Source organism: Trichinella spiralis, assembly GCF_000181795.1.
Source record: "Trichinella spiralis strain ISS 195 chromosome Unknown Scfld2, whole genome shotgun sequence".
NCBI classification, from domain to species: domain Eukaryota; kingdom Metazoa; phylum Nematoda; class Enoplea; order Trichinellida; family Trichinellidae; genus Trichinella; species Trichinella spiralis.
In genome coordinates, this window is record NW_003526941.1 from 9,325,068 (window position 1) to 9,348,005 (window position 22,938).

Here is a 22,938-nt window from a genome sequence, read left to right on the forward strand (position 1 = left end):
AAGCATCATTTGGTAGATGAAACAATCAGAATAAGATGAACAATAACAACGGCCAAATGTTGAATCGGTGTACAAATTAGGGCGAGGGGAAAAATTCAATAACAAAAAGTTGCAAAATCCATACACCGGACCCAGACAGTATCAACGCCCACGCAGCAAAATTCAAAATTTCTACTTCTATAGTAAAAAAGAAAACATAATTCAGGATGATAATATTTAAATTTACAAAAATGACACGAATAATTTTTTTTTCTATAATAATTTTCAAGCATTCAAAATTGTTTCTCATTGAAATTTAATCAATAATTTATTGGCTCATATTTCATTTTTATTTTTTATTAACCAAAATAAAATTTATTGTATGCAAATTAAATTGAATAGAATTAAAAAAAAACATGATGAATAATTATGTTTAAAGGTACTTTAAAAATTTTTCCATCACGCCAATAGGATTTAAAGTACTAATTTTAAATTTTTTTAAATTAATATTTCTGACTGCTTGTGTTGGTTTAGTTGACTTTATTGTTTGATCCAAATCTGTAGTAAAGAATGACGAACGACAATTGCAATAGGCTAAAGATTTCAACATCATTCGAGAAACCAAAATATTCTCGACGTATTCAAGAAATTCGCAGGTCGAATAGGGAAATTTTTGAAAAAAGCAGCGAATGGCGCAAGTTGACCGAGAAAATGGAAGAATACAAAGCTGCCAGGAAAGAGGCGATTAATTCAAATGACGACAATCAAGCAGCAGCTTCTCCTGCCAACCGAAACATCTTACCTGAACAACAAGCAGAACAAACTTCTAGCACAAATGCTGAAAATAACACCATCATGAATTATATACCGACTTTCTTCGCCGGTCTCATTTTATGCATAATTGATCATTTGATATCGAACTTATTCTAATTTCAAAACTTTTTCTTCAACATGATATAATGTTCAGTTAACGAGAATTTTGTAATCAAAAATTATAAATATATTTGTTCTGTCATAATATTTCAAAAAAAAAAATCAATTAAAATTTATTTTTAATTTCCTACGCACTGTTTGATATCAATATTGCGATAAAATTATTTCTGATCTTTCCGTTTTCAAACAAATTAATTTTGCTGCTCGAACAAACTCTGTTACCGAGAATATAAGTTCCATTTAATGATAAAGATATTAAGGCGCACAAAACACAGTATTGACCAACAACAAATATTAAAATTTACAGTTAAAAATAAAACTCTTACTTAATGATGTTTTCGGTGTTTGTCCTTTTTTGTCACGCTGTTGTGCATCATACTGTAGTGTAGTAGCGTGATATTTTTAATGAAAATTATAAAAAAATTAGTGATGTTCAATTAGTGATTCAGTTTTTTGCTGCGTTCAGTGTAAGCTAATAACAACGTACTACATTAAGCTTCCAATATTGTCAGAAAATGCAGTTGCCACTGCTTATCACGAATGCCACTAATTGAAGCCTGCAGTAATCGAGTAAGTAAACATTTGAAAAAATTTGAATAAATTAACGTTATCTTATTTTCTCTTTTCAACACAATCTACAGTTGTAGTATACTGCGTAAAAAATTACTGTTTCTTTTAATGTGCTGTAAAATTATTCATAGCATAAAGTGTCAAGAGGAGATTGATTGTATTTTCAGATCGCATTTGTTAAAGTCTATTAAAATTAAATTTAATATCTACGAGGTATTGCAATTAAGTAGCAGCTAATCTGCTTGCAAATAATCTCGTTTAATTCAGAATAAATTATTTGCCACAACTTTGTGATTCACGAGTATAATTTTACTGATTGTCTATTTTTATTGGTTTTCAACTATTTTTGTACGATTATCAGACATAGAAATGTTTGTCATTTGTAAATTTCATTTGCGTATATACATATATAAAGCGAAATGTTATTTGCGCAAGCAATGAAAATATTTCAGTTGAAGTTCTTTCAATTTAAAGAGGCAATGAATAACAAGAATATATTTTATAAAAAATTTTTATTAAATTTAAATATAAAATGACATATTAATTTATAAGTGATTATTAGTTAAAATAATACAATGATAATAATAATTGTAATAATAATAATGAAAAAACAGTAATTGAGAAATTGAAAAAAATTAGTTTCGTTAAGTTGGTTAAAATTGTCTTTAAAATTATTACACGGCAGTCTCTGCTTCTTCATTGTTTTTGTCCTCGCCCTGGTCAGAATTATTTTTATCCTATAAAAATAGAAGCATATAAGTAAGTATATATTTGAATATGAATAATGTCGAGTAGCATAAATCTAAATTATTGCATTACTTTTGGGTTTTCGGAGAAATCTTCTGCCATTAAAGTGGCACTTATTTCTATTTTAACATCAAGATCATATTTATCTTCAGAAGTGTTTTCAACAAATTTCAATTTTTTCTTTATCGACTTTATCAATTCATCTTCGTCAATGCAGTCAATTATCAAATTTTGCAAAGCACGTTCGTTTAACTCGTAATCGAGTGGGATTTTAAACTCTTTGTTGTATAGTGTTGATGATTGATCTTGAACTGATTGATGCTTCGAATCAGACATTGCTGCAGCATATCCGGTATGATTTTCCATATATTTCTGTAACTGTTCTGTACCTTGTTCTTCTTTTGTGCCAGTTTCTTCTCTTTTGTGATATTCTCGTTCTATATCTTCAATTGTACAGTCATCATACTCCCCTTTTTCTTTGTATTTTTCAGATTCACTTTCTTTGAATTCGAACTCATTTTCTGTTGTTTCATCAGTTTCTTCGTTTTCATCTTTCTCTTGGACTTTGTTTTCATATTTATTTCCATATTCTGTGGTATAATGGCCACTTGTAAATTCGGATTCATCGTTACTTTCATTTCTGGGATTAGTATCTGCCAAGTATTCTTCATCCATCCATAAATTATCCACGGATTTTGTTCTTTCATCTATGAGATATGTCTCAGGAGGATCTTTTGTGCATTTGGTTTTTATGAAGTATTCAACTTCTTTTTTGCCTTTTTTCACTAACTTGTCACTTATCTCATAGTTATGGAATGTTGATTCAACATTTCCCAAGCAGAGTAGCGTAATACAGTAAGAAATAAATGCGTTAGCATCCTCACTATCTGGGAATCGAATTTTCAGTGTGAACAATGATGCTTCATTTGGTACTTCTAATCTTAAGGATAGAACCTGTCCTTCTCGTCGTATAAACTTCACTTGCTGCCATTGAAAATAATTGACTTCGTCAAAAATACCAAATATCTTGATCCCATGGATATTTACATGGAAAAAACTGGATTGTTCTTCATCAGTGTAGAATACTTCATGCCCATATACGTCTGCATTTGTTGCAACTTTCAAATATTCTTCCATTGCTTGGAAACGATCATCAAATGAAAGTTTGTTGAATTCGATTATCACATCATTGTTCCATTTCTCTTTTTCCACGTTGTACTTTGTTGTAGTCCAAGATGGCATTGGTGAACTGCTGACACGTCCGTTTTTAAATCTGTCAACATCTTCTATATATTTTTCATAAAATGCGATGGCCATCATCTTTACAGCATATTCGTATGGTGGAATAAGTTTTCCATTCCATACTCTTTCATATGTATTGGTGTACATAATTTTAAGCAAAACTGGGTTTTTCATGAACTTACAATCAACGGGTGGATAGCAAATTGGTATGACTTTCAGGGTTGCCTCTTTTTCTTTAACATACTTTCCAATTTTTTCATCTTTTTCCAGCACGTGATCTTGGTATGTTACTATAAAAATTTGGTAATCGTTGATAGCTAGTGGCGGGAAGATTTTCTTCAAAATTTTGTTGACAGTTGTGCTTTTTTTGACAATGTAATTGAGTACGATAAATTCCATCTCAACGCTCAGTTTTAGTTTCATGTTTCTCGTGTGGAAGAACATGGAAGAATGAATAGAGTTGTTAAAACATGTTGCACATCAATGAGCAATTTAAACTAAAGCTGCTTTAAAATGTCATAAAATGTGAAGTTTTTTAATGTTTGAAAGTCGTTTGTTTAAATTGATTTTGGTGTAAATATAAATTTAATGTAAATCGAAATATAAATTTTTGGAATTTGCAGCTGATATAAATAAATTAAAATTGTAAATATAAAATATGTTGATTTGATTGCAGTATATGTCAACTGTTCTATTATAATTGTGTGCATTTTTAGTATGTATCAAATAAATTTGTTTGAAATAAGTTGTCGCAATAACTTCTGTTTTGAGATTGACAATTGAAAGTATTTTAATTTTTTTGCGCATCGATTAACTTAATTACTGAAAACAAAAAAAAATCTTGTTGTTTAAAACCAAATCATCTGCTTGCAATTATAGCAGCACAAAGTGTTCGATGGAAATGCAAAAAATTGCAAGCCCTGTCCAGCAATGCAAACGATGACCGTATGGGCAATAATTTGAGCGCAGATGGCCAGTGGATCGGCAATGTCGATGAACTGGGCATAACAGAGGTGAAAATCCATGTCCACACACGCGTGCCATAAGTAAAGTCGTTCATCAGTAGAAATGGATAAAAAAACCCTTTCATTGATTGAACAAACAGCAGTGACAGTGGACAATGAAGGTGGTTTCAGTTGTTTGAAATCAACTTCATCCTGATTTTGAAAAAGTTGAATATTGGTTGTGAATAAATTTCCCGACTCTGCTCCAATGACGTACCAGAATGCTGATCCGTCGCATGGACGACACTGAATAGATGACAAGCCACATTTTTCGACTAACATTTGCATATGCCACTCTTTTTGCTCTTGACCAACGAAAAACTCACTTCCAGTGTTCACTTGTCTCACATATAGCTGACCGTTTGTACAAACAGCTGCACAAATGGCGCACTGTTTATTGTCGTCACGATTCACAAGCTTCATGGAAGCTATGAAAGAGTTACAGGGCAACATTAGTCGATCGCTTCGATCGACCACTTCAGCGTTGGTTTCATTCCACAGGAAAGCTTTCACATATCCGTCACATCTGGCTGCCAAAATCAGATACTGATTCTCACCATCGGCCATTTTCATCGGCATGTGGTCAACGGCTACATAACGAAAATCGCTTTCATCCTTCATTGAACCGCAAGGCCGTAGACCTTGTTGCTTCTGCACCAACCAGCAGCACAACTGCCCTCGGCCTCCAGCGGAAACTAACAAATTTTCACAACAACGTATCGAAAATATTGCCGATATGTGCAAATAGTATCTTCTGACCAAAGATAATTGTCGTCCATTTTGGTCCAGATTCCACAAACACAAAGAAGTATCATCGCTGGACGAGACGAACATTGTACGACTGATGAAACACAAATCTGTAATTCGACGCACATGTGCACCTCGTTGGATGCAGTTGATTTGCGGTTGCCAATTCAAAATTTCAACCTGACCACGTTTAACAAATGCAAGATGAAAATTCAATTTCGAACAACATCTCTGCTCTTGGATAATCAAATCATAGGACCGATGGCCACCACCGCAATGAATTTCTGACAACATTTCGCCGGAATTGAAGTCGAAAATTCGAAAATGATCCGCATGAAAGCCCACAATAAGCTGACGCTGTTGGTTGAAAACAATGAACCGACTAGGCCACTCCATGCCTCGACAAACCCTCTCGTGGGCAGGCTTCTCGTTCAGCTTTTCAATATTCCACGTATTCACGCAACCGTCTCTGCCTGTACTGTAAAATATTCCATTCAACAACATGAATGCTGTCACTCCATGTGATCCATGTATACGAAAATAACTGTACATTGGTCGACTCTAAAATTTAACATGAGCATGTAGAATAAAAATGACAACGAAGATGTATGTATTTTGAATAACCCAAACGATCAATGAATGATTAAAATTGAAATTCATACTATAGTGCTTTTTTGCTCTTTGTCAAATAGAAAAAAATGTACAGATCCATTGCGGTCACCGACAGCTAAAAAGCAACCTGAAGAGCTTTGTACAAGCATTGCTGCGGATGGCCACCGCTGTCTTCCATTTGGTAAAGTCAATTCAATTCGAATTAATTTTGCTTCTCGTTTATTGCTAACGTCGAATAAGTGCATGCGGCCTTGTTCAGTGCAAGCTAACAGCATATTGCCATTGTCAATTAAATGTAAGCTAAAATACTTTTGACATTGCACAACACCGGAGCAGTCGTGTAAATTTTCTTCATCAAAAAGATACAGACTACCTTTCAGGCCACCGAAAACGATCAGACCATTTTCTTTCGATTGATCTACAGCGCATGATCTGAGATTGCTATCCGTAAGTAATAAACGTTTGGAATTTTTGTGAAAATGATATACATTTCCACTAGATGAAATGCAAAACAGAGACGATGGTTCAACGGTTGTTATGTGAACAGTTTTCAATATATCACTGTCGGCTAACGAATTGAACTGATAATGGACAATGGACGAGAGTAAATTCAAGGAAAAGCATGCACCTGAATCAGAACCCAAAATTGCCTTTTCTGATTCGGAATCGTAATGCAAAGCACGAAGATTACCTTTCTTGGTTTCAGTTCTCGAAACGAGCTCGCCATTTTGTTTCCACAAACAAACTATTCCATCTTCACCTGCGGTAATAATTCTGTCATTTGCAAAGCGAGTCCGCCATACACGTCCATGATGTTCTCGCAAAATGTGCGTGAGAATTATTTCACAACTTTCCCATTGCCTCCACGACAGATACTGACCAGAAACTAATGAAAAATGATGCAACTTCCACAAACAACAACTTCGATCATCCGATACTGAGCACAATAGTTGACTATGCAGCGAATAGTCGATATCAAAAATAGCTCCATCGTGAGCGTCGAAAATTTTAAAAGGATTCCCATTCGAATAGTAAGGAGACCAGATGAATATTTGTTTAGATGCATTACCATTGACAATGAACAATTCGTTATCATGCATTCCAAAAATTCGACTGCAGTAGGATACGCATTGCTTGGTACATTGTACATGTTGAAGTTGTTCGAGTTCAACGTTGTATACCAAAGCCACATTGCGAGAAGTGACAAGCAAAATTCTGTTTCCAGTGAGAACTTTAGCTGAGCATATCCAGTCGTTAATGTTGCATGTTTCAGTAAGAAAAGAAATATTCAATTCATTTTGAGAATCTTCAAAAAAGCGACCAATTCGAAAAGAGCGCACCCCGTAAAAACAGGCAATCGATTTGTAGAAATCCAAACCATGAATTGCATCGCTAGGAAATATTTCGTATCTTGCATACTTTTCCAATTCAGAAGACTCGAAGATTACTAACTGACGACCTTGGCCAGTGAGATAATAATTTCGCTCACCGTGTTTTATATTTGTGACAAATCTGTGAGGCAATATTCTATCCATTTGACTGGAAGAATATTCTGTTGGATTCATTTTCATTTCCATTTAAGAATTCAATTGAATCCTAAAAAGATTAATTTTACAATTATTCTACTTTTTAAATTGTCTTAGTGAAACATCTTTATCAGAAAATATGATAAATTCCAGCACCACTTCAGCTTAACTGTAGTTTGGAATATTCAATATAAGTACTTGTAAATTTAGGAAAAAAAGATATTTGCTACAAAATTAGTCAAATAATAATAAATTAATGTCATAAATATGTCGCATAGTTCAGAAAAAAATTAACAAAGTTATGCCGCTTATCTGTACAATTCAAAAACATTTCTTACTGTAAAAATGATATTGTTAAAAATAACCAAATTATGTATTACACTTAGATTCCTCCATTTAACTTTTTTTTGAATTGATCGCTCTAGTTTTTAATACAAAAATAACATTCAAGTTCAAAATATAGTATATACTACAGTACATTATATTGAGTAAAATTTGTTTGTTTGTATTTTGCTTTGAACTAATAAGCTTATAGTACAACTTTATGTTTAAGCGATAAACGCATATTAATTATATATATGTATGCTGTTTTCTCATTCCTACAGCTATACACAGTTTCATTAAAATCTGTTATTTCCAACAGTTATTAATTCACAATGATTTATTTATTATTACTTATATTATCATAGGCCCATTTCAATTCATTCTTTTAAAATGAGCCTATAAACATGAAAAACGTTAATGCATTCTTTAAAATTTCTGATCGTTATATTGCATAATATAGTGATCAGTACATAAAACAGTATAAATAGCAATAAATATTGAAATAAAACGCTTTTTTTTAATAACTAGACTTTACCACATTACAAACTTTGCAACTTCGCTTAAAGACATCAAGAATCAAATATATAATAATAAACAACATTTCAAATCTTAAGAAAGTTTCGACAATACAAAAAGTGGTACACTTATACATAGCAATTTTGATCTGATATGGGAAATTTTGATAACGAATAATTCGCCTTTCTTTTAATCTCGACGCAGTTTAACTCGTCTTGTCTCAGATAGGGCATTTGATTTTTCATTTCCTGGAGGATGAGATGCAGTTCCTAAATTGCAATTCAAGAAATAAATATGTGGCGCATAAAAATCATAGTTCTCAAACAACAGATGGAAGAAAACTTGCCGAATTAATGGCAAGAACTAAAGATTGAAAATTTAAAAGACTCACCCCATACGATTTGATTGAAGAAATCCCCAGCTAAATACAAAATATTCAGCACCGCAATTAATAATATCAGGAAAATGATCTTCTCTTGTACAGAAAGTACGTCAAACACACCATACAACCAATAACCGGCGATGAAATAATTCACTACTAGTCTAAAAAATTTAAAAGTTATTTAAATATTTGATGTTTAAATAATTTAATTGAATAATTTGTGTAATGTTACGATAATTCGTAAACAAGCGCAAGCAAAGTTAAAATCGTCAGGCCTCGCAGTTTAGTTGGATATCGGTGACAAACAAGCAAACTATCAACAAGAATAAAAGGAAGTGGTGCGACGTGCTAAAACGAACATAACCTCTCTAAACGGATTGTATATTTGCAGCAATAAATCAATTTTCTTACTAAAACATTGTTATACCAACTGGGGATAATTTCATCAAGATAATCTGGATAAACCATTTCACGGTCAATTGCATATAAAATCCAAAACATCAAAACTACAAACTAAATGCAAACCGTTTCATCTGTAGCTTTGAAGAGACAAAAAGCTTCAACATCAAAAAAACACCAAAAAGAAGAACTGCAACTTACCACACCGATGGGCAAAGCAATTACTGCATAAGTGAAATCACAAACGGAATGTAACTTGGATTTTGGATAGTAAGTTGGAGGGGCTGGATGAGCTCTATGAGGTCCAACATCAGTACGTTCGGCCAATCGATCGGTGAACGCTCGGAAAACACAAAGCCAAAAGTATGCAAAATGGCAAATCTAAAACGGATAAAAATTTCACCGACTGTTTAAACTGTTTCTGAAATATTTACAAAGTTCAAATATGTAAGAAAGCGCAGTTTCAAAAACCAGCATCCATTTTTGGGAAGAGTCGGAACGTACAACACATCGTACACCAAAGAGAAAGTATAAGTAGCAGCAATTAAACAATACGTGGCCAAGCGCAACATTTTTCCAAGTTGGGATAAAAATTTCCGTCTAAAAATTAATCAGATGAATTATAAAAATGAAAAATGATTCGCGTTGTTGGCTAAATAATAACAATAATAAGCATGAATAAGTTGCACAGAAACAGCGCAAAGGATGTTGTAAAGCGTAGTCAGTCAGAAATCGAAATTATTGGCGAAAGTTTAATTAACCTTGCAATGCGACAAACATGCATTTGGCAACAGATCAATATTACTCAGATCAAAACGGTTGAATTTGTAGAATTCTGATTTTTAAGTTCTCAAGAAATAAATTTCTACTGCTTGCAGTTTAATACTATAAATACATTTGCATTTGGGAAAGTTCAGCAGTTGCTAAGTGCTACAGTAAATGACAATTGCGTATTTGCAGGACTTATGAAAAGCAGAAAAAATGCTTTGCTACAAAGTGATAAACAAGTAATGTAAAATGGCTCTTAAAAAGAAAAAACTTAGTTTTACACACTGTGCAGTGTTGTTGTCATTATTCCACATTTACTGGTAAAAAATATTGAAACTTTTTATTTAAATCAGTAAAAAAATTTTTATTTTATAATTTAAAATAGAATTTCCTAATAAATTACTTAATATTTGAAATAAATTTGCTTTGTTATATTACGTTTGTGATATTTGGTGAACATTTTTGCTTCTAACTCAAGTTTTGTATAATTTCATTTACTTTCAACTTATTTTGTAATAATTAAAGATTTATTTGAAATGTTCAACATTGAAACGTATTTAATATATTGTTCAAACTGATGCAATTTAGAAACTTCCTTTTACTAAAATTGAACTTGATTATATAGTTACAGTATTAATTAATCATCGTTTGATTGTTCTTGGAGGTTGAATCATTGTAAACTGTTGAACTGAAATTACTTGTTGATCTGTTAAAAATTTATTTACGTGGTAGTTATTTGTAATTACTTGCCAAGTTATAAATTGGAAAGGTTGTTTACTTATCTTTTACTTACTATATTTTTTTATAGCTTTTTTTATTTTCCACCGGTAAATTCAAGTGTTTCCTCATGTGTGTATCCATGGATTATTATTTTGACAGTGCAACGATTTTATGCCTATCTGTTTTAGCAGTATCCGAGGTGTTATGGTTATTTAAAAGCTCTAATACTGCAAATAAAAGTAAGTACTATCGATTGTTATATAATGTTACATGTTAACATACTGAAACTCATGGTTCATTCAAATTAAATACGAGGAGGTTGTTGTTTTCTAATTTCCTTTTACTAATTTTCAGGGTTCGAAGTGACATTTTATGCTTTACTTACCATTTGTTGTATTATTTGTTTAAAGTTTGGAATTCTGTCAAGGTAAAAAAATGATGAAATTTTATTGACCTTTTTTCCTTCTTCCTTATTTACTTTTATTATTTAGAACGCAAATGCTCTGGACTTTGGTTACCATGCCATCGAGGGCATCGATGTCCACTACAAATTTAACAAAACTGGAGGTATATATATTGATCAAAAATTTCTTCACTAAAGCATCGTTTGATTTTAGATCTCACAGTTGTTAAGCGATGTTTTCCCATTCTTGCCAAATTTTATTAGTGGTTTTCTTGTACTTTGCGGTAATTATTTTTAATTTCACGTATATATGTTTGAATGTGTTGTTTATAGGCATTGCTGATTTTAAAAATGCAGCTGTTTATGTGATCTCTACTGCCTCAACTCATGTCGCTTTATTCCTCTCTTTGCTGATTGTTTGTAAATTTTCTCAGGTATTGAATTATTTAAAATATTTTCCTACTTCATAAATTATACAAATTTTAATTTTAATAATCGCGCCAAACTATTGAACTTATAAATATTTTGATAATAAAGACTGTTTATATTAGCCATCTTAACGTAATGTTTAAATGCATGGAATTATTTGCTTTTGTTTTGTTTTAAAAATTCCGTAAATATTTTCTTGCTGAATATCCTGTTTTAATAAAATTGAATTTTAGTCATATTCTAAATCAAAAAAATTGTTCAATAAAGTTCGTCGAAAGACTTCAGTCATGCCTTATTTCTCTGTTGTGGTAAGTTTATATGTAAATTTATTCTTAATTTTTCTTTACATGAATAATTTAGATTATTTTTGTTGCTGTACTACTTCGATTTGTTGACAAAAGTTATCTAACAGAAGAATTTATAAATATTACCAACACTGCCAGTTTCTCATTTGTTACATTGTGGTTTGCATATTTTCAACTGCTTAAGAGGATTATTTGTCCACCAACCGGGTATCGACACCCCATGGACAGTTGTGTTCAGCCCATGACAAAAAGTGTTCAGACAATATCTGAAAAGGAAACCATTCATAAAGGTGAGCAAAGTTTTTAAAATTGTTTTCAGTTGGCAGATTTTATTTTTTTAACTTATAAAATTATAACAGTGGAATATGAAATTTTAGTTGAAAGAAAAAATGCAGCAGTGGAAGCGTATTTGGATTGTTCTACTCCGTTGCATTCAACTTTTGTTTTGACAAAGCCGGTTCGTTCAGTGGAAGATCTTTGTGAATTGCTTAATCACAAAGTAAGTGAATTATTGAGAGTAATTTTTGCTGTTTTAATGTATAATTCGTTTCAAGGATCAAGTGAAAACAATGTCAGATGAAGAAGTATTGCTTCTGTTGAAAAAAGGAAAGATGCAGAGTTATTCTTTGGAATCGTTATTAGAAGAGTCGAGAGCTGTTTACATAAGGTTAATTGCATAATTGGTGGTTTTCAGTTATTAATCATATTTTGTGCAGGCGGTTGTGGTTTTCTGATCTCTGCAGCAAAAACCAAAGTGTAGATTGTATTCCTCATCAAAATTATGATTATTCACTTTCTTCGAACGCTTGCTGTGAAAACACGCTTGGTTATATACCAGTTCCTGTCGGTTTTGCCGGACCGTTGAAAGTGGACGATCGAACTGTCTACATACCATTATCCACTACCGAAGGTTGTCTGGTGGCGAGCTTGAATCGTGGCTGTCGTGCTTTGCAGGTTTGTGTATAATTGTAAAATTTCTTCAAATTCTTTTTTTAACGAAAATTCTTATTTTTTCAGTTGAGCGCTGGTGTTCGTACTGTTCTTCTTGGTGATCGAATGACTAGAGGACCTGTTGTATGCTTTGAAGATATTGTACAAGCGCATGAGTTTAAACTTTGGATAGAGAATGAAGATAATTATCTTCTTCTTAAAAATATCTTCAATAGTACTAGTAGGTAAGTTGATGCGCATAGTTTGTTTGTTTGTTTTTTAATTTTAATAAGATAATATTAAGTATGTTTTAAATTTGATAGATATGCCAAATTGACTGCCATTGATGTAGCACTTTCTGGTCGTTTTGTATATTTACGCTTCAGCGCTACAACAGGCGATGCAATGGGTATGAACATGATCTCCAAAGGAGTTGAGCTGGTGCTCAGTGAATTACAGCACAATTATTTTCCAAATATGAAAATAATTAGCTTGAGCGGAAATTATTGTGTTGACAAAAAAGCTTCGGCAATGAATTGGATTGTAGGGCGTGGTAAGTCCGTCAGTTGTGAAGCGGTTGTACGTAGAAGCGTCGTCACTGACGTAAGTTTATTCTGTTGTGTTTGTTATTTTGTTTATTTTGAAGGTGTAATTTGTTAATTGCAAACTGGTTGTTTAATTTAATTTAATTTATTTTTCAGATTTTGAAAACTGACGTCGATTCATTGGTCGAATTGAACACGTTGAAAAATTTAGTCGGCTCAGCCAGGGCCGGTGTACTTGGCGGATTTAACGCCCATTCTGCCAATATAGTGGCGGCAATTTTTCTTTCAACTGGGCAGGTTTGAATTTTTTTTGGTTCGATTTCAAATTATTTATTATTATAAATTAATTTAAAATGTAAAGGATATTGCCGAAGTTGTGGGCAGTAGTCAGTGTTTGACGTTTTTGGAAAAGACCGAAAATGGCGACTTGCGCATTTCTTGCACAATGCCAACTTTGGAAGTGGGTACTGTAGGTGGGGGAACAGTTTTGCCGGCGCAGAAAGCTTGCTTGGAGGTAATAAATTGATTGTTGTTTTTCCAATTTATGCAAATAATAAAATGATCATATCAGATTCTCGGCTGTGCCGGAAGTTGCGATGAATTTCCTGGAAACAACGCCCGTCGTTTTTCGAGAATCATCTGCGCCGCAGTGCTGGCTGGTGAATTATCTCTGTTGTCAGCATTGTGTGCTGGGCATTTGGTTCGCAGTCACATGCGCTATAATCGGTCGAATTTGAAACTGAAATCTGCCACCGTTGAGGATTCATTTTTGGAACAATTTACCACTTTGACAAACCGAGCCTTGAAGCCGAAGAACATCGCACCACAGTCCTGTTCAACTGTATTCATGTGAAATTGTAATGTAATTTTTGATGATTTAAAGTATAAACTTCTTCTTCGACTGCTTGATATATCTTTCTTTCTCTCTCTGTACATGTGTGTGTGTGTGTGTTCAGCATTATTATTTCCTGCCATTGTGATTCAACTAGTGTAAAGCATTCATGTTTTTCTTTGTTTTTCTTTTTTTTGCTCTATTGTTTACTTGTTTATATAATCTCATATGAATGAATGAATATGTGAAAATTGAACGAAGCAAAGTAACAGCAAAAGTTTATTTTCCACTTTTTGCGTAAACGGCGGCTTGTGTCAATTGGTGAATATTTTAGCTTTGCACAAGTGCGATCGTAGCTTTTCATCTGACTGAGTTGATGCCGTCAAGCAGAAGAAGCAGCTGTGTTGTTGCTTTGTCGAAAAGCAATGTTATGTATATAAGTGTTTATATTATCATTATTGCAGCCGACGGCGATCATCGCTTTGCAGGCGGTTGAAACTTTGCTAGAGCTGCATATATATTATATATACGTAGTGTGTTCGAGGGAAACCTTTTGAAAGGCGCGTTCATTGCTTCTTTGCTTGTTGTTCATTATTTTAAATTAAACATGGCCGAAGATGTGGCTGGCAAATTCAGAGAGGCCGGTATTGTACCGGACGTTTTGGACAAGGCACCGACGGAAAAATTGGAAGTACTGTTTCCAGGAAAGCCGGCCGTTAACTTGGGCGATACATTTCACACTCTCGATGTACGTCATGCTCCGAAAGTTAGTTATCCAGGAAAAGAAGGCCATTATTACTCTTTGATTATGATAGGTAATTGTTTTTTTTTCTCTTTGAAATTTATAATTAAATAATCAACTGTTTGTTCAAATATTCAGATCCGGATAATTTGAGCCGTGAAAATCCATGCCAAGCTGAATGGATTCAGTGGATGGTTTTAAATATACCATACGATGCAATTTCTGCAGGAATGATGTCACGTCATCTTGTTGGCTATATGATACCTGGTCCTCAACCAAGAACTGGTAAAAGTTTATCATTTAATAATTAAGAATCTGACAACAGTGAACAATTTTACGTCGATTATTTTTATTTTTATTGATTATGCTAATTAAGGGTTTGAATTATTTTAATGATGGTAATTTGTATTTGTCACAAATAATTGAAAACAACTTGATGTGTGTGTGATTTGATTCTTAGGCTTGCATCGTTTTGTGTTTTTGCTGTTCGAACATCACATGCGTAAATTGAATCAGCCGAGCATAAAAAGCCGGGCCAAATTCAAAGTTCGTGAATTTATGGCAAAACACAAACTGAGTAAGCAACTCAAGTTGAAATATTGTTGTTTATCGATTATTTACGTCATTCGTACGTTTCAGGTGATCCAGTTGCTGGAAATTACTTTCTATCCCAACACGACGGTTGAGATCGCCTTGATCACTCTCGTCAGCTTTAAAGCTTTTCTTTTTATTTAGACTGATTCAAAGAAAAAACAATTCTGATAGCAGCTCAGTATTTCTACTCCGTAAACGATTTTTTAGACTGAAATGTTAGCTTTTTCATCTTTTCATTTTCACTAACTGAAATTAAATCTCAAGCTCATTAAAGTAAAAAGTACAAATTTTGTTATTTTCGGCTTTTTTTGAATTTTATCTAATGTACAATATTACTGTAGTTTTTTTTACTAATTGCAGGTTTTAAATAGATAAAAAGTAATAAAGTTTATTGGATGATTAATGTATAAATGGAATAAATTTAAATGATGATGATGATATTGAATCGTCAAATGACAATTTATTATTATTATTATTGTTCTTATCATCATGGCATCATAGTGATTACAAAAAATAAAAGAATTTTCAAGTAGTAATGAATTGAAGATGATTGAAATGATGAAACGTGCGTAGCAACAGTTTATATTTTTCAAAAATATAATTTAAAAAATAAATTCAAAAATAATCATTAAAATTTATCAAATGATGTGTGCAATGTGACTGTACAATTACAGTACGTCATGATTTACTTTTAAGTTTTATGGTCTTTTTTTGCTTTGGTAATAAAATTAAATGATGCGGGAAAGGTAATGTTTATTTTTTTCGTGATTTTTTTAATTAATTTTACCACTTTGAATGTCCTGTTTATAAGTTGTTGATCGATTTTGTTTGTTTTGCCAAATCAGTTTGTTTACAAGAATGATTCTGTTTGTTCTATAAAAATAAGTGAACTGTAGTTGAAGTTGTTTTTTTCTCTACTACTTTAATACCTTTTTTTCCTTGGGATATTGTAAAAAAAGTAGTTCTCGTTTTGAAAGAAAGTTGCTGTTGTTCACTGAAGCAATTTTGTAGCTGTTCGTTCCAATAGTGTATAATGATGATAATGTACTTGATGAAAAAAAAGAAATGTATTTTTCATTTAATAATAAAATTTTGATTACGGCAGTTGTTCAACTGGAATTTCTGGAAATATTTTTGAAGATTGAATAAGATGCCGGCTGCGAATGTGGGCAACGCAGGCGATATGCACGAATTTGAAACATTCGAAACAAAAGATAAAGCAATCTTCAGGGTCAGTTAATTAAATTCAACTTCATCTTATTTTAAACTTGCTCCGAGAGAGAGAAAAAAAATTATTCCAAATAAAAAAGGTGTTATTACTCCAGTTATACTTGTTTTGTTAAAAAGTGTAACTTATTCAATTAAGGTCACCGGAGAATGATTTAAAAGGGAAATTAAAATTGCTTTTCCACTTTCGATTCAGAATCACTGCTGGTCTGAAGAGTCGCTTGCAAAATGCGCCTATCAATTTGCTTCTTCATCGCTTTCATCGGATGCATGATCACATCACCTGCATTTGTTGACTGTAATAGCAGAACTCAGTCTATTCTCATATATATATATTTATACTTTGGCATTTAGCTGAACATACCGATCAAAGACAGACCATCGATCGTAGTCGTTTTGTTGCCAATACTTTTGCCGACAGTAATAAAAAGGGATTTTATTGATTTTTAAAATTATTTTATCACTTTAACATTTTATTAGCTGAACATGAAATTGACAACAGATTGAAAAGACATGCCATCGTTGTTATTCCTCGTCCCAGTAAAAAATTTTTTGGAACATCAGTCATTTCTCTTGTTTTCGTTGATGTTCAATTTGTGATTTTTAATTTTAGAATTTGGTTCATCTTCAAGTTCTGAAGATCGCAGTTCACGATCATCGCTCCATTCCATTCACTAATTTCTCAGTGAATTTTCCACAAACAGTCAGCTTTCAAATATTATCAACGTTTTGTTGTCAACGTTTACAATTTTATACCGGCATATTTTGTCTATACATCGATTTTACAAGCATATACAGATAGATGTTCTTTTGAGATACATTTATGAACAAATTTTGATTCTGAAAGTTATTCTATTAAAATAGAATGCAAAATTGTTGACCACGTTTATTCTGCTGTTGCAAACTCATACCACCAGTTTTCATGTCATATTTTATCCATTTTAGAAATAATATGGTTCTGTGAAGTTCAGATAAAAACATATACTGTCATAATAAATTGAAAAAACGACAACTGCAACATTCTGAAACATTACAAGGTGCTACTTTACAATTTTTAATTCACATTTTTCATCATTGTTAAAAACATTGTATAAATTAAAATTATTTTTAATATTTAATTATGGAATGAAATACTACTGCTGCTACTCAGTTTCATTTTCATTGCCTATAAAATGCAGCATTATTGCATTGCTTCAGCATATACTTGATTACTATGTACGGTAATTGAAACGGTACAATTTTTTAATTTTTTTTTCATTTTCGTGAAATAAGCATAAGTGATGAAATTTCACACATATAAAATAAGTTGTTTGGTTTAAAATTATAATATTGTATTTTCTTCTGTGAATGAAATAAATGAGACCCTATTCTTTGTATTCATTTTGCATAGAAATTCATTTGTTTATATACAATTTTATACTGTCTTGTTTGACAACTTATACATTCTGTCATCAGTAACTTCAAACGATAAGAGGCTATTTTCGCGATTGAATTTATATTATGTTATTGCGAAGTGAACATAATTGTTTGTAATTATCTAATCACAAGTATGCTAATTTATAAGAAGTTTTCAAAGTTCAAATTTTGATTGTTTTGTATTTATTGAAATTTTATAATATTATTGTTGTAATTGTTGAAAAAAGACAAAAAATTATCCATTTGATTTTTTTCGAATTTTGTGTGCAGTATTTTATTTAAATTATAATTTGAAACGTTATTGTTTATAGAAATCATGATGATTTCGTTGAATGTGTAATGTTCATCTGATGCCTGAAGTTGCCGAAGAATGGCCCTGGGCCTATGTAATTTCGCAAAAATTATTCAAAACCTGCTGTCATTACTGCTTTAAACGGTAAAATAGTTGTTTTTTTCTAGCAATATAAAAATTTCAAGTTCTTTTTTAATTTTAGTATTGATTCGTCGCATTATTGTTGTTCAAAGTATTGTGGAGCGGTGTATTGCGATGAAAACTGCCATGTATATATAAAAAATAAATACTTGTTTATTAATTTCTAGATTAATTTTGTTGAAATTTTAGAATCGAGCAATTTCTGATCACAGATATGAATGTAAAGTACTGCTTCACAATAAAGGTGATCTTCCATCAGATACGATTCGGTTGATGGTTCGTATTATTGGAAAATTGGTACGTTTTTCTTCTCGGCGTTTGTAAAATTTCTTCCAAATTTTAATTTTGAATTACAATTAAGAATGATAATAGCAGTACGTCGAACTTTTCTTGTAAAGCTTCTCATGAAATTCGAGAATACGATCATCTCATGTCGCGTATGTCAGTTGTTTACATTATGGAAATTTTTTTTCTATTCTAATGATATTCGTTTTCTAGATAAAGAAGAAATATTTAAAGAAGAAAAGCGAACGAGCGAATTTTCACGCTGTTGTTATTTTTTAAAGTACATAATAGAACCGAATAAATTGCCCGAAACGTCGATACTTATGGAAATGTTTGGCAAGGTGTATTTTTTTTTGATTACTTGATAATTTGTTGTTGTTGTTTCATTCATTTAGTTTTGTTCACGGCAGATTCTCATCAACGGCTTCGTAATTTTAGACCACGAACTCAATTCTGCAGGGCTTGGCTTATACTTGAAGTTTTTAAACATTTTGAGTTGGTACAATTTTTGTAATAATCTTAATACTTATTATTTAATTTAGCCTGTCACAGTTGAATCATTCGTGCAATCCAAGTTGTGTTGTCACATTCGACGGTCCAAAAGCATACTTGAACACTCTGAATTCTGAATTTGAAATTACCACTAGTACAGTTTTAAAAAATGTATTTCAAGTTTTATTTACGTTTGAATTTTTTTTCAGTTACAGTAATTTTTTTCTCTTAGTTAACAATTAGTTATGTAGCATTGATCGACGATACTGCTCACCGGCGGAAAGCTTTGCATGAACGTTATTATTTCATATGCAAATGTGAAAAATGCTCAGATGCACGTCTTGTACAGTGAAGAGTAAATTTGATTTGTTTGTAGAATATTTGAATGTGATTTTAATTAGGATTCCATTGCAACTGCGTTGGTCTGTGACAATGGAAATTGCGATGGTATGGCCATTATTGACGTTGCCGAAGGTAAATAATTTGTTGCTTGTTATTTTTTTCAATAAATGATGATGAGTTGATAAATTGCGCAGCCCAGTATTTCTATTTGTACAATTGTACATTATACGTGAGTTTTGAATTTTATGAAAATATTAATTTTGTTTTTTTCTTATCTTTGTTATAGAAACAGCACGTTGTGAAAAATGTGCAACAGTGATCGACGACATTTGGGAAGCGGAATCGTTGATGACTTATTCTGCAGAAAAAAATGATTCTTTTGAAAATTATGATTCTTCACAAATGAATATCCTTTCTTAAACGACAAAATCAGAGAACTTTTTTGAAGTGAATTTGTGAAAATATTTTCATATTAATTCAATTATTCATGCAAAATTGGATATGTTCATGATTTGTTTATTTCATAATATTACGATAATATGGAAAATTATCACAATTTCCTTAACAGCGTAATTTCGGTTTTCACATGTTGAAGATTATTACAAACGTACAGAAGAATTGTTGGCCAAACAGCAGAAATGGCTTCACCCGTTGAATGTGCACCGAATTCGTACGTTAACTTTTGTTGGACACGCTGCATATGAATCTGGCCGTACTGAACGTACACTTTTGGTTTATGAAGAATTAATTTCGAAATACGAGTAATATTTTTTTCATGTATTGATGTGAATTTCTGTTATGAATGAGTTATGAAATTTCTAATTTTTTTTCTCGTTTTAGATTCTACTTGGAACAATTTCATCCACTCATAGCAGTAAATTTTATGACCGTTGGCAAATTGTACATGTTACGCAACATGTACACTACTGCATTGTCATTTTTGGAAAAGGTATTATTATTATTATTATTAATTCAATTGTGTAATATTTATTTTCAATCATTGCTGCTTTTAGTCGTTAAATGTGATGAAATACAGTCATGGAGAAAAACATTCATTGTATGTTCATTTATTAAGCATGATAGAGAAATGTCAGCTACTGATCAACGTTCACGACAATGGTAAGTAATTCACTGTTTGAATAGGTGTATATATTTATTTTTCTGAAAAAAATGTATTTTAATTTTTAAATATATTTTTTTGCAACTTGTAACTGCAGTGAGGTTTTCATGTCGAATTTTAATTTTATTTTCACCGATGATGTAGTTTTTTAAATTGGAAAAGTTGTATTAGCATGTTCAGAGTAATGATTAACTAAAATAGTATTGTATTTGGATATTAAATTCAAAACTTCATCTTTTATAATGTTGATATTTTGATTTGCTTCTGCATCGGCAATTGCTTGCTTGCTCTTTTGGATGTTGTTTTCAATTTCCCAAAGTTGCCGTTCACAATTTATTAGCTGAACAATAGTAATTTTTGTTTTATCAGTAATAATCAAATTGGATATTTTTCATCTTACTTGTTTGTATTTGTCATTTTGATTCAGCTTCTCTTCGACGTTCGAAATGTTCTGCTGGATAACATTCAATTGATTGTAATTTCTGTTCAAATGATTTTGCAAAAGTTCCTTTTTTGCAATCAATTCTTTCTTCTTATTTTCCACATTTTCATACAATTGATCAACATTTCCATATTTTTCCATCTCTTGGCAGAGTTGTTGGATTTGTGTTCGAAATTTTGAAATATTCATTTTAATCAACCGTTCATCAGTAATTTTCTTCTCTTCTTCGTCAGCATTATTGAAATATTCTGATTTTTACAAAAATTTACAATTTCAACAAATTAATTAATCAATTAACTCGATTCTCACCTGCAGATTGAAAATTCATTTCTTCATTATCTGATGGTTCATTTTTGGTTCCGATCTCTTTTTCAACTTTTTCAATACGATTTTTGATTCGTGTTATTCTAAATTTAAAGAAAAATATAATAATTTAAAATTAAAAAATACACATGTATGTATGTATGTATAATTCACTGTTTTTCTATCGTCTGCAGTTCTTTTTTCCCATGTTTTATTGTTCTCAGAAGGGATTCTTTTTGTTGATCCGATGCGTTGTAATTTTTCACCTCGTCACGCAATTGTTCTCGAATATTTTCAACTTGGATCAATTTTTCACATCTTTCCACTGAAATATATATATTTCTTCGTTTCAATTAAAATTTCCATCAATCAAATACCATATCCACCTTACTTACATGCTTGTGATTTGATGGCGTCTGTTTGAAATGCCTGCAACAGAATAAATGCAAATCTTTCAATTGGAAATATAATTGTTATTTATTTTTTAAATAATTATGAAATTTTTTCATTATCAGTGAATTATTATTGGTGTGAGATGTGAAATTTCAAAATTGTCCCTGACCCGTTTGAGATGTTCTTGTTTGTCCAACAATTGATTCAAAATGTTCTCTTTTTCTTTGATAATTTCGTTCAATTGCAATTTTTTCATTTCTGCTGCTTCATATTTCTTTGCAAATGTATTTTCCTGTGTGAATATTATTGAAAAATTTTATGGAGAAAATATATTGAGTTTCCATTCAAAGAAATTACCATATTTTTGAAAGTTGTTTCAGAACGTTGTTTTTCCATATTCAGCTTCTCTTCGGCATTTTTAAGTTGCTTTTCCACGCTTATTATTAGCAAAAATACATTTGGAAAAAAAAACATTTAATCACCGCTTACTTTTTTTTCTCTTCAAATAGATCATCTAGCATTTTCAACTGTTGATCGTTGTTTTCTTTCAACTGAAATTAACGGAATAATTTTCTTTTTAAATTGAAATTTCAAATTTACTTTCTGCCATTCTTCGCGCAGTTCGACGAGATTAATATTGTTGTTGCTGCATTTATTCAAAAGCTTAAAGCAGTTGGTTGTTCAAGATCAAATTTATTAATTGATTTTGAAATTGTAATTTACAAAATTGTAATCCATCAGTGTACTTTCGAGTTGTCGAATTTCCAATGCCAAAGGTTCAGCTCTACAATTATACATGTCGGGGTTAGAAGAGACAAATTTGCATACAGCACAGTCAGCTAGCTAATCACGTTTGTTCTAAAGCGGTGCTGCTTGGAACTTGCAGCTCATGCTTGGTTTTCTCATTGTTCAAACGTTCCATTTCTAAACGCAGTGCACGAATTCTCGTTCTAAACAGTGAAAAATGAATATATATTTTTTTTTGAAAATAATAAATCTGAGCTAAACAAAACCTCAACAATGTGGCATAATAGGAACGATCTTGTATTGAACGTTGCCTCATTGCTAAATTGTACAACTGATAAATATTCATAGCGGAATTTTCTCATGTTGTTGGTATTCGAAATGGAAATGAAAAAATCTACCAATCCCTGATGTGCTGGGTCTTGCACTTGTCAATGATCTTGTTGGCAAATTATTCGATTTGGTCAATGAAACACCAGCATCTGTCAATTG

General features: G+C 31.8%; 8 protein-coding genes across 8 annotated transcripts; 4 read left to right on the plus strand and 4 right to left on the minus strand.

Moving 5' to 3' along the window:
• Positions 1 to 549: 549 nt before the first annotated feature.
• Positions 550 to 909, plus strand: Tsp_10917 (conserved hypothetical protein). Its single transcript, XM_003380892.1, has one exon. It carries the CDS (start codon positions 550 to 552, stop codon positions 907 to 909), a length of 360 nt encoding a protein of 119 aa, XP_003380940.1.
• A 1,247-nt stretch (positions 910 to 2,156) lies between these two features.
• On the minus strand, positions 2,157 to 3,894 carry Tsp_10918 (hypothetical protein). Its single transcript, XM_003380893.1, has 2 exons — positions 2,302 to 3,894; positions 2,157 to 2,219 (listed from the first exon to the last, which is right to left on the minus strand). Exons 1-2 carry the CDS (start codon positions 3,892 to 3,894, stop codon positions 2,157 to 2,159), a joined length of 1,656 nt encoding a protein of 551 aa, XP_003380941.1.
• Positions 3,895 to 4,286: 392 nt separating this feature from the next.
• Positions 4,287 to 7,411, minus strand: Tsp_10919 (conserved hypothetical protein). Its single transcript, XM_003380894.1, has 4 exons — positions 7,213 to 7,411; positions 5,927 to 7,140; positions 4,327 to 5,783; positions 4,287 to 4,293 (listed from the first exon to the last, which is right to left on the minus strand). Exons 1-4 carry the CDS (start codon positions 7,409 to 7,411, stop codon positions 4,287 to 4,289), a joined length of 2,877 nt encoding a protein of 958 aa, XP_003380942.1.
• Positions 7,412 to 8,810: 1,399 nt separating this feature from the next.
• Tsp_10920 (conserved hypothetical protein) lies at positions 8,811 to 9,553 on the minus strand. The gene is made up of 3 exons (XM_003380895.1): positions 9,416 to 9,553; positions 9,183 to 9,362; positions 8,811 to 8,930 (listed from the first exon to the last, which is right to left on the minus strand). The coding sequence occupies exons 1-3, from the start codon at positions 9,551 to 9,553 to the stop codon at positions 8,811 to 8,813; spliced, it is 438 nt and encodes a 145-aa protein (XP_003380943.1).
• Positions 9,554 to 9,655: 102 nt separating this feature from the next.
• Tsp_10921 (hydroxymethylglutaryl-coenzyme A reductase domain protein) lies at positions 9,656 to 13,934 on the plus strand. Its single transcript, XM_003380896.1, has 17 exons — positions 9,656 to 9,799; positions 9,860 to 9,988; positions 10,558 to 10,708; positions 10,824 to 10,896; positions 10,961 to 11,036; positions 11,087 to 11,156; positions 11,206 to 11,306; positions 11,535 to 11,609; positions 11,662 to 11,905; positions 11,984 to 12,105; positions 12,161 to 12,273; positions 12,323 to 12,560; positions 12,624 to 12,781; positions 12,860 to 13,139; positions 13,238 to 13,378; positions 13,443 to 13,595; positions 13,653 to 13,934. Exons 1-17 carry the CDS (start codon positions 9,656 to 9,658, stop codon positions 13,932 to 13,934), a joined length of 2,550 nt encoding a protein of 849 aa, XP_003380944.1.
• A 586-nt stretch (positions 13,935 to 14,520) lies between these two features.
• Positions 14,521 to 17,154, plus strand: Tsp_10922 (phosphatidylethanolamine-binding protein). The gene is made up of 7 exons (XM_003380897.1): positions 14,521 to 14,728; positions 14,794 to 14,946; positions 15,116 to 15,245; positions 16,390 to 16,484; positions 16,831 to 16,896; positions 16,957 to 17,016; positions 17,090 to 17,154. Exons 1-7 carry the CDS (start codon positions 14,521 to 14,523, stop codon positions 17,152 to 17,154), a joined length of 777 nt encoding a protein of 258 aa, XP_003380945.1.
• Positions 17,155 to 18,224: 1,070 nt separating this feature from the next.
• Tsp_10923 (conserved hypothetical protein) lies at positions 18,225 to 20,209 on the plus strand. Its single transcript, XM_003380898.1, has 4 exons — positions 18,225 to 18,278; positions 18,515 to 18,622; positions 19,504 to 19,576; positions 20,040 to 20,209. The coding sequence occupies exons 1-4, from the start codon at positions 18,225 to 18,227 to the stop codon at positions 20,207 to 20,209; spliced, it is 405 nt and encodes a 134-aa protein (XP_003380946.1).
• A 329-nt stretch (positions 20,210 to 20,538) lies between these two features.
• Positions 20,539 to 22,500, minus strand: Tsp_10924 (hypothetical protein). Its single transcript, XM_003380899.1, has 11 exons — positions 22,426 to 22,500; positions 22,192 to 22,253; positions 22,060 to 22,138; positions 21,900 to 21,994; positions 21,701 to 21,738; positions 21,484 to 21,634; positions 21,316 to 21,413; positions 20,965 to 21,254; positions 20,794 to 20,904; positions 20,698 to 20,756; positions 20,539 to 20,605 (listed from the first exon to the last, which is right to left on the minus strand). Exons 1-11 carry the CDS (start codon positions 22,498 to 22,500, stop codon positions 20,539 to 20,541), a joined length of 1,125 nt encoding a protein of 374 aa, XP_003380947.1.
• Positions 22,501 to 22,938: the final 438 nt, after the last annotated feature.

Excerpts from the sequence above, each read along its gene's own strand:
- Tsp_10920 (XM_003380895.1), bottom strand. The coding sequence starts at position 9,553 with ATGTTGCGCTTGGCCACGTATTGTTTAATTGCTGCTACTTATACTTTC. Across the intron at positions 9,363-9,415 it reads TTCTTACATATTTGAACTTT|ATTTGCCATTTTGCATACTT; the intron begins GTAAATATTTCA and ends TATCCGTTTTAG. Across the intron at positions 8,931-9,182 it reads TTGCTTTGCCCATCGGTGTG|CACGTCGCACCACTTCCTTT; the intron begins GTAAGTTGCAGT and ends TGTTCGTTTTAG.
- Tsp_10922 (XM_003380897.1), top strand. The coding sequence starts at position 14,521 with ATGGCCGAAGATGTGGCTGGCAAATTCAGAGAGGCCGGTATTGTACCG. Across the intron at positions 14,729-14,793 it reads TTACTCTTTGATTATGATAG|ATCCGGATAATTTGAGCCGT; the intron begins GTAATTGTTTTT and ends TCAAATATTCAG. Across the intron at positions 16,485-16,830 it reads TAAAGCAATCTTCAGGGTCA|CTGAACATACCGATCAAAGA; the intron begins GTTAATTAAATT and ends TTTGGCATTTAG.
- Tsp_10918 (XM_003380893.1), bottom strand. The coding sequence starts at position 3,894 with ATGAAACTAAAACTGAGCGTTGAGATGGAATTTATCGTACTCAATTAC. Across the intron at positions 2,220-2,301 it reads ATTTCTCCGAAAACCCAAAA|GATAAAAATAATTCTGACCA; the intron begins GTAATGCAATAA and ends CTATTTTTATAG.
- Tsp_10919 (XM_003380894.1), bottom strand. The coding sequence starts at position 7,411 with ATGGAAATGAAAATGAATCCAACAGAATATTCTTCCAGTCAAATGGAT. Across the intron at positions 7,141-7,212 it reads TCCTAGCGATGCAATTCATG|ATTCTCAAAATGAATTGAAT; the intron begins GTTTGGATTTCT and ends GCTTTTTTGAAG. Across the intron at positions 5,784-5,926 it reads TCGGTGACCGCAATGGATCT|AGTCGACCAATGTACAGTTA; the intron begins GTACATTTTTTT and ends GTTAAATTTTAG.
- Tsp_10923 (XM_003380898.1), top strand. The coding sequence starts at position 18,225 with ATGTGTAATGTTCATCTGATGCCTGAAGTTGCCGAAGAATGGCCCTGG. Across the intron at positions 18,623-19,503 it reads TTCGTATTATTGGAAAATTG|GATTCCATTGCAACTGCGTT; the intron begins GTACGTTTTTCT and ends GATTTTAATTAG. Across the intron at positions 19,577-20,039 it reads CATTATTGACGTTGCCGAAG|ATTATTACAAACGTACAGAA; the intron begins GTAAATAATTTG and ends CACATGTTGAAG.
- Tsp_10921 (XM_003380896.1), top strand. The coding sequence starts at position 9,656 with ATGAATAAGTTGCACAGAAACAGCGCAAAGGATGTTGTAAAGCGTAGT. Across the intron at positions 9,989-10,557 it reads TGCTACAAAGTGATAAACAA|CTTTTTTTATTTTCCACCGG; the intron begins GTAATGTAAAAT and ends ATTTTTTTATAG. Across the intron at positions 11,307-11,534 it reads TTGTTTGTAAATTTTCTCAG|TCATATTCTAAATCAAAAAA; the intron begins GTATTGAATTAT and ends ATTGAATTTTAG.
- Tsp_10924 (XM_003380899.1), bottom strand. The coding sequence starts at position 22,500 with ATGTATAATTGTAGAGCTGAACCTTTGGCATTGGAAATTCGACAACTC. Across the intron at positions 21,635-21,700 it reads ATCAAATCACAAGCATGTAA|TGGAAAGATGTGAAAAATTG; the intron begins GTAAGGTGGATA and ends TATATATTTCAG. Across the intron at positions 20,905-20,964 it reads AAAATGACAAATACAAACAA|CTAATAAATTGTGAACGGCA; the intron begins GTAAGATGAAAA and ends ACTATTGTTCAG.
- Tsp_10917 (XM_003380892.1), top strand. The coding sequence starts at position 550 with ATGACGAACGACAATTGCAATAGGCTAAAGATTTCAACATCATTCGAG.